The following is a 15572-nucleotide window of genomic DNA, read 5'->3' as shown; positions in this document are numbered from 1 at the left end:
TGGCTCCAGGAACATGTTCTGTTTTAAGCAACTGAGGAGGGTGTCCCAAAACCTTCTCCTCTCTTGCTACTGGGAGAGGGAGAGGAGAAGGCAGGCCTAGAGCAAGAAAGGAATCGGGAAAGTGTAATTTGCTGCCAAAAGAGGTTGGTTTAGCATTTCCTTTAAATGGCTGGTTCTGCTCCAGGGATGGGTGTCAAGGCCTGCCAGAAGCAGCATGAGGTCAGCTCCTGATCCCTCCCCAGCCAGGACTGTGCATGGAGCCTGACCCAACCGGACCCTGCGCGCCGGGAGTGGACCCCCTCCTGCCCCTGTGGCCAAGGACCCTGACCTGCTGGCTCTGATGTTCTGTGCCCACCCCAAAGTGCTGCAGAACGCCTCTGGGAAGCGGGGACCTGCGCTTGCGTAGCTATAGAAAGGGCAACGAACAGCCCCGGGCAGGGAGTGCAGAGCTGTAGGGAGCAAACCTGTGGAGCTACCAGTGTGAGCAACATCTCCCCTAAATCGTTCCGGTGGATCATCTGGAAGGAATTCCAACTGCGGCGGGGGCAAGGGGGACGAGGCAGCTCCTTGCCAAGGAGGTGAGGGAGCAGCCTGCTGCCAGGCGGTGCACGGATTGCGCCAGGCAGTGTGTGTTACAGGCGGTTTTGCAAGCTGCCCTGGAAAGCCGGGCAGCTTCCCAGCCTGCCGGTGGGAATCTCACTGACAGCAAGGCATTACTCTACCCCTAAAGCACTGGGGGCCTTGCACAGCTGCCAGGACAACAAACTGGAGGAGCTGTTTCCATGTCTTGAAACACGGGACATCAAGTGAGAAACTTGAGTATGGAAAGAGAGATGGAAAGAGGCCAGCATTGGTGGGCACCAGCAGGGTAAGAACGTACAGAGGCTCCTCCCATGGGTCCTGCTGCCAACCACCCCATGGAGGATGTTTCTTTCAAGATGTCCAAGTAAACAAGTCTCTCAATGCAGACCTTTTCCTTCAGCCTCTGAAGCCAAATGACACGCTCCAGAGAGCAGCTGCACCCAGCGCCAGCAGGAGCCAACCCCTTCCCCAGCCCCTCTATCCCATTACCCCTAACATTTCCCCTCCCTTCAGGTTCAGCGTTAATCAACACCCGTTCCTCTCGCTCCCCAGACGCCCAGCAGCTCCAGCAGCGAGGGCAAGCCTCAAAGGTGGGCAAAGAAACAGCGCAGAGGGCCATCAGGCGGGGATGTTAGTGCCAGCTTACGGCTCTGCAGAAAGCCGTGCCCTGCGCTGCCTCCCACTCCTCCTGCAGCATCTCCTCATGCTCTCGCACCCTGTAGCAGCTCATCTTCCTCTGCCGGGGGCTGTCCCGTGGACACAGAAGCAAGGCTAACGCCTGAGCCCATTTACTCGTCCCTTCGGCAAGGCTGAAGGTGCTTCTCCGCTCCCTGCAGACGAGGGTGAAGGGGCTCTCGTCTCCTCCCTCTGACAGGCAAGATGGGAAGAGAAATTTAGGGAAGAGTGTGCTGGCCGCTAAAACCATTACACCCACAGCAGCCCATGTGCCCACCCCCCTCATGCAGCCCAGCACGAAGTATCTCAGGCGGAGCAAACACGCTTCCCCTTCCCCTGAGAGCAGCAAAACACAGAGCTTTGCTCAAACTCCTCCTGCCAGTCTCCTGCATGTCCCACCACCAGGGAGAAAGTGTCACCCCACAGGAAGAAGCCCAGAAAAAGGGATGACAAACCATACGGAGGCCAGACTAGAATAAAACAAAAACATCTGCTTAAAAATTCAGGGCCCAGCTCCTGCTAAAGATGCCGGGACTTTTGAGATGCCCAGCAAGGACAGAGGTGAGCTCGCTCTGCCTCTCGTCTCTCAGCACAAACCTTCTCTACGATGAGAGGCGCTCAAGCATGTTACGAGCACAGACCGTGCTCCCCGCTCCCGGGAATCATTTCTGGTTGAGATAACTTGTGGTCTGATTGACAGTCCTCGGGAAACAAGACAACCCTCCACCCGCTGTATTGAACTGCAAAGGAGGCGCCTGGGGCAGCTGGAGGGTGAAAGCTTTGACCTCCACGACTATTATTTTCGGTAATGGCAGGTAAGATAGAGAAATCAATTTTTTCATGGCATATCTGAGCTTGGAGGAAAGAAAGAGGAAGCGACAACCATCTTTTCAGAGAGACAAGTCGCTCAATACGGAGCATGGCTCATTTTGACTTCTGGGCACTGATTTGAAAGCCTGCGTAGACATGGCAAATAGCATCTGCGGCTGCAGAAACTGCTGCCAGCATCTCCATTTCTTGTGGTCTTCCCAACACGTGCTACCTGCTGGAAACGCGGGGGTTTCGCTAGGGCTGCTGCAGTCACTGCAAGGCTATTCCCCATCAGGTAACTAGGAGCACAGCGGCAAAAATAATTACATGGGTGGTAACAGGACACAGCTGAAGAGGAGAGGAGGACTTACCTAGGCAGCACTGCCTCACTGTCAAGCCACAGCTGGTTCTTAAGCAATACAGGTTAAGCAGCAAAGCAAGGCCAAGGTTCAGCTGCACCTCTTGCATGTTCAAAAGGTTTCCACATCCCTCTACATGAAGAGGCTAGACGCGAGGGTACGACCAGCCACCCCCCTCCAGCCTCCCACGGCAAGAAGGGAGCTGCATCACCCCAACAGCCCGGAACCACGGGTCCGGCACCTGAGCGGGCACCGGGCTGCCCCAAGCAGGCAGCAGGGCACCGAAGACAAGGTTTGCTCCTTAGGGCAGCACACAGAATGCATGCCCAGGAGAAAAAAAAAAAAAAAATAATTAAAAAAAAAAAAGGCAAAATGGAACACATGCAATGCTTCAGGTCTTTATTGTTGCTGTAAAGTCACTGGTAAATGGTTAAAACGTTCTAAGATAATAGTGAACTCTGAAAACTAAGGCTTTCTGTAGGTTTGTAGTATCCTGGTGTTTCACACAGTGTACATATAAAACCAAGTTATAAAAACACAGATCTTTTTTTTTAAACAACAGACCGATGCAATGCGCAAAACTAGGAACTACATTTCATATGATTAAGACAACACCTTACAGACCAGCTTCGGGCCTTGCAGCTTTGAAGCCAAGAGAGATATGTCTTGGGCTGACACCCTGCTACCCAGCTGACCTTGATGACAAACACAGATGGCAGGATTTCAGCCTTCTGTTCCGAGCAGAGAGAATGAAAACCCTGACGCTGATGAGGAAACATTTCACTGAGCAAACGAGAGGAGGATCCTTAAAGCACGTCACGGATCTCAAATAACTTTACGCCAGACCTAGGAAGACCTGCAGGTCCCGCAGACGGAGCAGTCGCTGCCGAGCAGTGCGGCTGCTGGGACCGCGAGGGAAGGGGAGCCATGGCAAACGTGCTAACGAATGAGCTGAGTCTCGTGCCAATATGCATCCCATGAGACAGGGGTACGTGATTCCTGGAGTACTAGCACCTTTAACCTAACAGCACTGAAAACCCTTCCAAGTGATTTACCCAGCACAAAATCATAGAATCATTTAGGGTGGAAAAGACCTTTAAGATCACAGAGTCCAACTGTAAACCTACCACTGCCAAGTTCACCACCGACCCATGTTCCTACATGCCATCTTGGTGTGTACTTTGAATAGGGAAACAGGGTGAGGACAAAACAGTCACCAAAAAAATCTGTGTATTAGTACCTTCTGAGTAAAAGGCTACAATTTGACCAAAGAGAGAAAAAAAACCATTCACAAAAAGATCTTCCTACAGTTCCTTAGCCACTTTTTAAACAGAAGCTTCTACATCCACAAAGCTTTTCCTTGTTATTCAAAGTTTACACACCACACACACACACACACACACCCCGCCTTGCATTTCTAATTGAGCTGGAAAATGTTGCACATAATCTGAAAATTTGCGTCAGTCAGAAAGCCGAGACCCTTCCCGGTGAGAGGAGGATTCTTCACTTCCCACGTGCTGCCCCACGCCACGGAGCCAGGCACTGCAAATGCGACATGAGCAGCTGACAAGATTATTCTTTCTCTTTGATCCAAATACATGAGAGAGGAGGCTGAATTACAGATTTGCAGGATGTTTACCACATTACAGTAGGTTACGTGTTTGACTCCAGCTGGGAGAAAACCCCTCGTAAGGGTCAGCGATGGATTGCATACGATTTTCAGAGCCCAACTCTGATCACACAGAAGTTAAATCTCTCACCGCTCCATGACCAAGACTCACACTGACGCTTCTGATACATCTGAGGGCACCACAAAGTTCTCTGAGCGACTGAGAAAAGCGAAGCTGGTACTTATGTCACCAACATCGATAACCTGTCCTCCAAAGCGATTCCTGAACACTCTATATTAAGGCGATTGGAGTGGGCTGGCCATGGCTACTCCCGGTGTGAAAGCACAGCCACGGCTCAGGACAGACTAGAAACTGCCTTTTAGCTCTCCTCTGCATTAACCATAAAGGAGGTTTTTTGGTTTTCCCTTGCGGTGAGCTACCTGGGATGTGCAGGGAATCGCACCAAAGGAATATCAGGCAAAGAAAAACCAGGCGATGTCGAGTTAAGGTGCAGCCATGCCTTTGGTATCACAGAATCACGTTTTAAAAAGTCCTCATAGGGCAGAAAGGATCCTTCCACTCGTGACAATGAAACACCAGCTGTCAGACATCAGGTACTCAAATATAAATACGAAAAAATCATTAAGAAACATAACCCTAAATATAAACCTAGTTTTATTCGGTTTTAAGAAAAAAGGGGTTTAAAAAATTAGAGTAAAACAGATGGCTTCAAGTACTTTCCACGTAATAAACAACTAGTTATAAGCACAGATTAAAAAATACTTGTCACCTTGCAAGGTTGACTAGAAGCTGGTGATTCATTCAAAAAATGGCCTTTGATACAACATGTTTACTACTGTAATTTAGAAGAAAACAGATGTGTCTACCATGCTGACCCAACGCTTGAGATACTCAACACAGTACAAGATAAATTTTGCATTCTATACTTTCCCATTTCATGGCAATGCCACTCAACGCATGGCGTCAGGCCACCTCTGTTCCGCTCAGACACGCCTTCGTGCGATAAACAAATACTCAGTAAGTCATGAAAGGTCTGCAGCAGTACAGTTCATCAAGCGACCTAACGTTTTTTTGAGGTTGAAAACCAAACCCAGCCTGGTGTCTCGGAAGTGTTGATCCAGTGTTTATGTCTTTAACCATGTGAGCGTGAACATGACTTTTGTTATATATGACAAGGAATGCACTTGCAAGTGCCTTGTCTGAGTTTAAACCTTCAGATTTTCTGAATGTCATGAAAATAAGGGGAAGTATTATAATGGGACCCCAAAGAACCCCCAAAAGTTGGAAAAGTAATGATGCCAGCAGGCAATCAAAGACAATATTGCAAAGGGAAGATGTAGCTCGGTTTCCCTGTGCTGTGAGAAGTCTGAAACCCATCTCTTGCACCTATAAGGAGACAACCACTGCATCAGGGGCATTTCAGCGGGTCTGGCTGACACGTGCAGAACAAGCAGTCTACGGACACTTTAAATGACTTAGGAAGCAAAGTGAAAACCAAAATACATGCTTAAAAAAAGATATTTCGCCTACTCTGAAAATTAAATGTTTTCAAGCAAATAATGTCTACAAGGAAAACGTTTTGAAAAACATTTGCCAGCTACTCAAGGGACAGACACTTGGTTTTGCCTCTAGGAGAAAAAATACCAATAAACCAACAAAAAATTAGCTCCCCTATCCTGCAGCTCTGTATACTACAGGAGGAACAAGTCTCCCACAGCTAAGAGGGACAGCAAAACAGTATGGAAACAGTGAAAAATCCAAACTTAGCTGCACAGGTCTATTGAATAATCAGTTCAGATTATTTGGAGGCAGAGCCAGCACTGTTTTCTGTACTAAAACACAAGACTGCAAGGTTTAAAATCCTTCTGAGTGACCAAGTCAGAACAATTGAATAGTGGTAGGTTCAGTAGTGTTTGGAAAAGATTATGCAAAAATATAAGTTTGAATATTTGAAATAGAAAAAAAACAACGGAACAACTTCTCCTCCAACTTCCACCTACCATCAAAACATCGTTAAACTTACCAGCTGTCCAAATCCGGTGCTTCCCTTATGACAATGCGATTGTACAGAAATCATACCTCTGTCTCCTTTAGCTGGACAGTTTGGGTTTCTGCATGAAAGTTCAGTGCATGTCACAATTATTATCATCCTTACGATTGTTCAGTAATCCAGCAATTTGTTTCTTAATTACAGCAGAATGCAGTTGCTAGCTGCTTGCAGAGGCAATGTTGAAATTACATTCAGAGATAAAAACTACCACTTTCACGTGTAGCAATAACTAACATTTTTCTTTCTCTTCACAGAATCGAGTGCAAATGTCTAACAATGGCAATAATAAAAGACAATTCTCATGCAAAAATTCTTCCCTGTGCATAAAATTTGCAGGACATCTCAAAATCACCCATTTTTACATCTTTCTTTACCCCAGAACTAATTGTTTTTTATTTTCGTGTTATGGAATTTCTGTTGCTTTTTAAAATATCGATGACAAGCGAGTTCAATTAGTTCCAGCCCACCAAATATCTTTTGCTGCACGACAAAAAAGATGATCATGGCTGCAAAATACCACTGCACAAAGCTGTACAGGTACAGCAGCACCAGCATACCCAGTGGGAACACTGTCCAATACAGGAGCGAGATGCACTTAACCGTGAGGACCCTGAGCTCGGATTTACACGGAGGAATAATGCTTTGCCCTGTTGCACTGAAGCATTTTCCACCTTCGTAGAAGTGTCGGAGTCTCTCCTCTTTCTCTTCCCAACGCTTCCGGCACCAAAGCTGCAGCTCCTCCTTGGAAGTGGGCACTGTCTCTATGGGATATCTCTGGACGTGGAAGTGAATCTCCTTAGGGAAGTTGCCATTCAGAAGGTGCTTCTCTGTCTGAGGAATGTTTTGGGGGTATGCCACAGTTATGTCATGGATAGCATCAAGATTGTCACCTAGAACAAATAGTTTGGGGAAAAAAGATCAATACAGATCATGCAATCATCAGAATGCTAATTTGCTCCAAGCTGTGATTAAAAACCGTCCAACCTGTGGCAGAGATCCCAAAGACATGTTAGCTATGCAGCAAATGGTTTATCTCCTAGAATCTCTAAAGGCTGTGAAAGGTCAAACTTTTCCCAATTATTATCTGTTCTGAATCTGAGCAAAAAAACTTTGGGAACAGAATTATACACAGTTCAAACTAACCTAGAATCACAACAGGGAGTAAAAGGATAAAGTAAAATTTAAAGGAGAGAAGATGCACATCTTGTCTTGGATAAAGAGCACAGTACCTGAGACTAATCTTCAGTTATTCATACCTGTGCTGCAAGCTGAATGCTTTTAACTAATGAAATCACACACAATCCTAACCCACTGAAGATTGAGAAAACATATGTGAAACATATAGCAGCTAAATATCAGAGGCTCATTAAATCTAGGGTATCTCACAAAGGATGAGGAGCACCTCTGTAGCTCAGCCAGCTTTGCAGAGCACTCCAGTCAGCACAATTCCCCCAAACCTGACCAGCCGGGCCTGCCAGGAGGCGAAGCTGCTCCCTACCGCGCTCCACATCTGGTGAAGACAAAGTACAACACAAATGGTGGAGAAGGCCAGCTTTAAGTAAACCACACGTTAGCTAGCCATTTGGGTAAAGCGAGTATAGTTAACCATTTAAAAAGCAACCACAGATTAGAAATTCAAGGGAATACTGAAACCCCCTCTACTCTTCATTCCCATGCCTGGTTGATCCAACACTCTCGAAAGGATTTCAATACTGCCAAAGTGGGGTTTGCTAACACATCTTTGTACTAAGCGTTTTTTACATTTTGCACTTCCCAAATACCCTCTTTATCCCCCGGCCTCTGACCAGACATTCTTTTTCGATTTCATAAAGTAAATTCTGCTAGTGTAAAACCGATCTAAAAATAGGCACACGGTGCACTGGATGTTGCATAACTGTTAAGTTCTGCCAGCAGTGATTTATCCCGCTGTTTTTATTTGGCTGGCTGGCTCAGGGCAAAATAGAATCAGAGACTAAAAGCTGTCTCCAGTCGCAGCGACTGAAGCCCTTCGTTCTCACAGCTGACGTCACTTCTTGCAAAGATGATCAAAACCTAGTCTTTAGCCCTGCTCCCCCTTTTCATTTGCTTCCCTTCCCTGGCATTTTGGCTTTCCTTTACAGCTCTAAAAATGACAAGGACAGAATAGAAAGCTACTTTAAAAGGCCACGTTCAAAATGATGCATCTAAAGTTCAACTCCAAATACCGTAAGAGGGGGGAAAACCGTATTCAGCTTTTCAGAGTCTTTTATAACTGTGCTGTCTTACAACGCTCTTTCTCGGACAGTTTCGTGGTAGGTTACTTGGGTTTTTAAAGAGCTATATATGGCTCCTCAGAGGCGATCAGAGCAAAACTCAGTACTCCAGCTTTTGTCTAGCTATGGGATCACATCCCATCTAAGCAGAGCATCACTCTCTTCTGCACAGGTAAAACCTTTCAGATCTCCTTCCAAGGGATGCTAAAATTGGACGTGTCCTAGAAACCCAGCCCCTGCAAAGGGAAAGGCTGGCCAGCCCGCTGCACCTTAGCACAAAGCATTCTTATTTTGAGAACAGCTCGCATTTTTCCACCCCCTACTCCAAATACTTCTGCCATCAAAGGAACTACAGTCCTCCTACAGACCAGACATCCCCTAGTTCCTGGCCCAGCCAGGGGAAGGGCTGCTACACGCCTCTAAGAGATACCCAGCTCTTACAGCCTGTCTTCCTCCTGATCCTCCATAGCTCCCCAGGTCCTAGCAGCACATAAAACCTACACACTTCACCTCAAGAAGGAGGCCAGAAAAGTTCAGTCCCCTGAGATCCTTGTATGAAAAAAGCCTTCTATGAAAACTGGTTTGGGCTACATGAGTTTCTCACCCATCCTACAGTCATTTGTGTCTTTGCAGCTAAACAGTCAGTCTGCCATTATATGCAAATATTCTTGAAAAAGCAAGGCTTTACACATAAGGACCACTGGCATACAGATGACAGACAATAAATCATCAGATTTGCCTAAGACACAGGTTTTCTGACTGTGCAAGTGGGACTGGCAGGACTGGGCAGGACTCCCTGCACCCACACAGCTGGTCTGATCTCAACACGCAGATATATTTCTACCTGTGAATTCCTGACCAGGAACAGGGTAGCCTCTACTCCCATCCATATGGATTTGCAGCACCCCCAGGCAGATACCTACCAGCAGGGCTTCATGCCAGACTGTAGAAAGTCTACGCTGCATTGTGGCTTCTAAATTCGTTACCCAGAACAAATCTCAAAGAGCTGCATACAGGAGGTGGACATCATTCTTTCTGCATTACACATGGGGAAACTGAGGCAAAGGACGATTACTTGACCCGCTCAGCGTGTCCAACTTGAACCAGTATCTATCTCCTAATTCCCAGCTGCAAGGTTCATCTATTAAAGCGTATTTTACACAAGAAGAAATGAAACTTCAAAGGTAGATTTAGCATATCTGAAAGCACAGAAACATCAGAAAGAGAGAAGACCAGAACACCAGGTTTCATGTGCAAAAAGATTAGAGCCCTTCTCAACAGGCCCCTTGTTTGGGTCATACATATTCAAAACCTTCCCTCAAACGGCTGCCTGAAGCTTTAATTCCCCAGCAAGGCAAGCCTGTGGAAAGGACCAGCTTCAGTTTTCTACAGCTGCTGAAAGAAGCACGCCCTGCTAGCGTTACATGCAGTAAAGCTGCGGGATCCACCCTGCACACTTGAACAAAAAGGTTCTGTGTATTCTCCGCTGATTTATCAACGGCATCTTTTAATATGGACAGGGTCGATGCATCACTGCCAAACATGCTACAAGCTAATCTGCTGAAAAGAAGTTACCGCAGCAGATGAAGGTAGAACTTTCATGAGCAGGGACAAAACTCACTTAGCCTAGGTTTAACCAGGCAGTTTTGAACCTGCGTTCTTGACTCCAGCATCTTTACTGTCTGTTTCCCTCTGAAGTTCAGCGTGCTGTCTGCCGTCTAGAGATCAACATCTAACAGCACGTGTTTCAGAGCAATAGCAAGGTGCCAGTCAACCAGCAAAGAAAGCGATCCTAAGTGAAGACACAGGGCAGTCACTGATTTTAGAGGGTTTTTTTTTTCCACCTGAATTTAAAGATCTGCTTAAAAAAACTGCTTTGCACGTTTTAAGAAGAAATTGCCCTAAGGGAAGCTGCATCGTTCTACTTCTCCAGTGGGTCAAAAAATGAAGCAAGCAAGCGTATTTGTTCACAGTTCAGAGAAGCTGATGGTGGACAAACCACATCTGAGGGATCTTTATCCTGCACGTATCCACATCATACTAGGGAAAGAATGAAGGACAGAGGCAATCAAATAATGTTCATAGCTATGCATCTGAGATCTAATTAACTTAAGAAACTGTCCTTAAGCCTACAATGTCAGGCAGGTAGCCCAGCTCTTCAGGACGAAGCAACACGGGTTTCAGTAGCTTTACAGCCCCATGACCTTCCTCCCGCAGCAGTAGAACTACGTATCCTTTATACCCACGAACAATACCCTGTCTTTACAAAAGCACCTCAGAAAAGGAAAGCTTACTACAGCGCTCAGGAGTGAACATAAAGTTTATTTGTAATTATTGCTAAGCTGCTATAAACTGCATAACATGCAGATGATTAATCCACGTGGCAGCCTCCGTTTTGGGATGACAAAATGCCTCAAAAGCACTGTTGTTCTTCTTTTTAACCTTTCTGTGCTCCAATCAAAGTTATTTATCTTTCAGGCTCTGTTGACACATGACATTACTTCAAGCCATTACAATGCACAGCTGGTTGCTTTGGGCACTGCGCTCAAGAGCTGTCCGAGGAAGAACTTACCAGGCTCAGGACCGAGACAACAGCATCAGAGAGATACCTTCTTAAAAAAAACCAAACAAACATTTCCAAGGAAAAAGGAAGACGTCTTCCTTCACTGCACCAGCTGTTCCATCACAATTTTTATTCTACGTTAGAAGTTGCAGCATCTGGTAGCCCAGCAGAGGAGGGCTTGCTGCAGCAGCCCGCCCCAGCTAGGGGTGAGCCTGAGCACACAGCTCCAACACACACGTGTGATACAGATGGGCAGCCATGGGCCAACGTGCACAAACCCCACGGCACTCGAGCCACCAGAACGGCCTCATCATGTCCCACTCGCTGGTTGATTAGGATGTCAGTGGGAATTATATCGATATATATTACATACAGGCTACGGATCCCTCCAGCAACTGGCGCAGACAGCCTATGCTGCAGCTGGTCCTGGGTTCTTGGTCCTTCCAGGTGCTGGCACCTGGACACGTGAGTCCCTGGGGCCACAGCCCCTCTGCTGCGGCTGGTACGCACCTCTTGCACACACTGGCAGTCCCTCTAGCAACTGGCCTTAGACACTCCGGGCCACCCAGCAGCTGCCCTTCGGATCCCCTCTTCTCCAGCTGCCTCGTGCAGAGACAGACAAACATACAAACTGGTCCCAGCTGACCCCAGACCTCACAGGCTTCTCAGCCACCAGCTTGGACCTTGCAGTCCCTCCAGCAGCCGAATTGTGACCATCTGACCAAGACTTATGGCCACTTTGGCACCCAGCTCCCAAGCCTTTTACCCTACTTGCCCACTAGTCCTGCTTGATAGTCGCTAGTGACTGCACACTGACATATGCACCCACACAACGGACACGGACCCTCCCGTCTCCAGTTTCTGGCACCTGGACCTCTATATGCACACCCACAGGGTCCTCTCACCCAGGAAAACAATTAGAAATGGGGATTAATGAGAAGATGGGGCAGACGGAGCCAGGTAAGAGCACTGACCAGCCCCATTACATGGGACCAGCCCTTTTTACTCCTTATTCCTCTACTTCCCCAAACTTGTTCTTCCCAAACCACCCTGAACCATCCCTTTCCCCACTTTTGGTTCCTCCTCTAAATATCCCATCATAAATTTTGCACAATCCTCAAACGTTCCTCTTGGGCACCTGGTATCGAGTCCCAGAGGCCTGCAAGCAGCAACGCTCCTCAGCCAGTGAGGGGATGGACGGCAGCCTCTCCCCCTGACTTGCTGATGGGTGTCACCCCTGGCCCACAGGCCGATGGCTTCCCCGTGACACCCTCGGAGCAGCTGGGGCAGGGGCTCTGCTTCTCCATCTGGGTTTTCCCTGCCTGTCCTTCGCATGCGCGCAGACTTACCTTTCATCTCACCACCTATTACAAAACCTCACAGCCAAGGGCCTCTTACTAGGTACAAAATAATGAAGTCACAGGTAAACTGAAAACTACTTTCAATTGTGTGTGTGTTCCACGATACCGTGTCAGCACGGTATTTTAATTCCACGCGGAAAAACCTCAACCTGAATGTAAAAGGCAGGATTAAACTACTTGCAGCTTCTTTCAAACACGTTCGCAAAGAGAACAGTTGCAATTGGTGAAAACTGCCAGAAGTGATGCTCAGCCCCACAGCACAGCCCCAAATAAGTGGGCTAGCTGGAAGGATGCATCCCCTCTGCTACAAGCATCACTCGGGAGCTCAAGCACTGCTTGTTCCTCAGTTATGATTCACGTCAATGACAAGGACACTTGCTCACAGCCGGGAGACTGAGCAATGCTGAGCAAGCTCACTGCAAGACAAAAGGATCTATATAAGCAGCGCCTTGAGGGCCAAAATGATGATTCAGAACAGAAGCTCTTCAAGCCAAAATGACCATCAGTGAGCCAAAAATTGGATGGTCCCCAGGTAAATTCATGTAATGAACTGCTCCGACTCTCAGCAGCCTGGAATGGGACAGGCAGCCGAGTCTCCTTGGCATTAACAGTGGTGGCTACTACCCATTTCCATACCTAGCAAGGATCTCAGCAGCTGTAATTTGTCCTACTTTAGTTATCATTGACGCTACTTTAAATCTTACAAGGAGATTATACAGTCTCTTCCCCTGCATTGATCCAGCAGAGAAGATGCTATTCTTAACCACAGTACATCACAGAACCACGTGCCAATGAGTTATTGAGCCAGAATGGCGAGAGGTATATTGAGATGCTCTCGTAACAAAATATTTGTGATCACCTTAAAATAAGCTGTTCTGTGAAAAGTGGGACCAATATGTGAGGCCCTTGTCCATTCCACCTCCCACCACAATACAGCTATAACTGCTTTCTCCTGCAAAGCAGCAGACCTGTCCCTTCATCACGCAGCTCCAGATGCTTCCACAGTTTTCAGGCTTCCATAAAACGCTGGCTGTAGCTCCGCCCAACCCCCACCCCTTAGTATCCTCAACCTTGCAAGCATTCCCTTAGGAAACTCAACAGAAGGATGCTTCACATTTCCATAAACTAATCAGCAACATAACTGAAGCAGAGATGGAAACCACTAGGTCAAAACTAGTGATGCTTCACAGTATCTGAGTATTGTACGTTAGTTTTGAAACAAAGACACGGTTTTGGACATTAAAATAAAAGCCACCCAAAACTGCTCACTGGGAAATATTACTGTCTTGGCTCCTGAGATTTGAGTAGTTTTTCTTTGAGAACACAGTATCAAGAGGGAGTAGCTTCAAGGATTTAAAGCCCCTCCTGGGAAGTATCATCCTTGTGAAGATTTAGAACTTCAGGCAGCCCTCTTTAAAGCAGCGGTGTCAGCCAGGGTTAATCTAAATCACTTTCAACTCAGTAGTTATTGGAAATCTTTTTTGGGTAAGTGTAGCAATCAAATAAGCAAACAAAAAAAGACAGAATGATAATGCTGGCCTTGATTAACAGAGAAGAGCAATCCTGCATACCAATTCTTCCCCTAGCTATACTGATTTTCCACAGGCATTGTGACACAAGGAGAGAGGAAGACCTTCCACCTGTCCACACCAAGGTGTTAGAGAAACTACACCTCTTGTCCTTGAGGGCTGGAGCCTGGGGAAGGGGCAGCCCTGGCTGCTTTCTGCTCCCCAGCAGGAAGGAAATGTGCTCTGGGTGCTGCACACAGGAGCAGAGGGATACTGGGATCCCCCGCCAGGTACCTCCATCCCGGTTGGTAGTAAGATCAAGGACATCCTGGTAGCTATCAGCAATCATTACATGTACTTAATTCTTTTTTAAAACACGTTAAAATCACACAGTTTTGCAGCCTGATGACACATCTCATTAATGTGTAAAACTAACTGAAGTTGTTGTGGGGGCAGGATTTGCTTTGAAATCTCTGCAAATACCTTGTTTAATTATTTTAAGACCAGACAGGAATGTTATCATCATCTAATCTGATCTTCTGAATAACACAGGCCACAGGAGCTTATGCAGAATGCTTTCAGTTTTGCCATGGGATGTTTTAAGACAGATATCCTGCATTGCCTTAAAGCTTTTAATGTGAGATAGGCAATTCCTCTAATTAATCAGGGGGGTGTGTGTGTACACATTACTTTTATACTTTTACTTCCTGACCACATAACTCAGATAAATTAAAGAGCTGTCTGTGGTTATGCAGGTAAGTGTCGGTCTGATCCTATGTTGCTCCTGAACGAGCAAAACCTATCAAGCTTCTGAAATCTCAATACGAAGTGTGTTTTTAAAAGCTCAAATCCCTCTTGTAGCTCTAAGTCTCTTCTAATATTTTTAGAAATATTTTACACAGTGTGGGTGCTGGAGCCAGGTAGAACTTTCCAAAACAGCCTCATCAAGTTAATACATAGACATTTAGTACTAACATCCCCACTTGTTTTTTGGTTTTATGCCTCCAAAGACTATGTCCTTTCTTGTAGCTACAGCACCGCTGTCAGAGCTGGTATTTAGCCCTGCTTATTAATCATTATAAAGCCCTTTGCCATATCCTGGAAGGCAACGGAGCCCACAAGCCACGGCGAGCATGCCAGGAGGACACTTGGGTAGGATCTGAAGCGACACGTAGCAGGGCTGAGACGCAAACCCCACCGTTCCCCAACACCAAGCCCACGGAGCCTCCGCTACCGAGGTGGGCAGCCATCTCCACAGGGATCAGGCACTGCTGAAAGGGGACGGGGTGGCCGGCAGGTCCCGCTCCTCAGCTTCTGGGACGTTTCTTCCAGGCGAGGGGAACAGAGCCTGGCACCACATCCACGAAAGGCTGTTGATCCCCAGTTGAGTCAGGGCACACAAACAAGCTGTGGGAGAGTTTTCCACTTTCACCTGTGACAGAGCCTGCGATTCTCCCACCCCAGGCTGCTGTCTGCTAACTGGCTTCACATTTGTTACTTTAACGTATCTCTGCCCTCACCCTCTCCATAAGCCAATAAATGAGGACTGCAGTTAAGCAAACAATAATTTATCCCCTGCAATTTTTGGGTTTTTTTTGCAAATCAGCATCACTACACTGACCTTTTAATGCCAATAAAATCTAGTCGACTTAAATGCCTCTTACAGATCGAACGATTCTTTGCAGGACTATAAACCAATGTTTATATTGGTTTATATATCCAACTGGGGCAGCAGAGACAGATCTCCCCTCTTTTCTATCGGCATGCAAGGGATGCTCTTT

At 46.8% G+C, this 15572-nt stretch overlaps 1 protein-coding gene across 5 annotated transcripts in view; it reads right to left on the bottom strand.

Moving 5' to 3' along the window:
* Positions 1-2811: 2811 nt before the first annotated feature.
* The window catches only part of LCLAT1 (lysocardiolipin acyltransferase 1), a 117041-nt gene continuing 104280 nt past the window's right edge, over positions 2812-15572 (bottom strand). For all 5 annotated transcript variants that reach the window (XM_056357083.1, XM_056357082.1, XM_056357084.1 and 2 more), the window contains one exon: positions 2812-6997. In XM_056357083.1, the coding sequence (XP_056213058.1) occupies positions 6489-6997 (509 nt within the window). In that variant the 3' untranslated portion in view covers positions 2812-6488. The remainder of the gene's footprint in view (positions 6998-15572) is intronic.

The sequence above is a fragment of the Falco biarmicus genome, chromosome 12 (assembly GCF_023638135.1).
Source record: "Falco biarmicus isolate bFalBia1 chromosome 12, bFalBia1.pri, whole genome shotgun sequence".
Taxonomy (NCBI): domain Eukaryota; kingdom Metazoa; phylum Chordata; class Aves; order Falconiformes; family Falconidae; genus Falco; species Falco biarmicus.
This window is presented reverse-complemented; position numbering and strand designations above follow the sequence as displayed.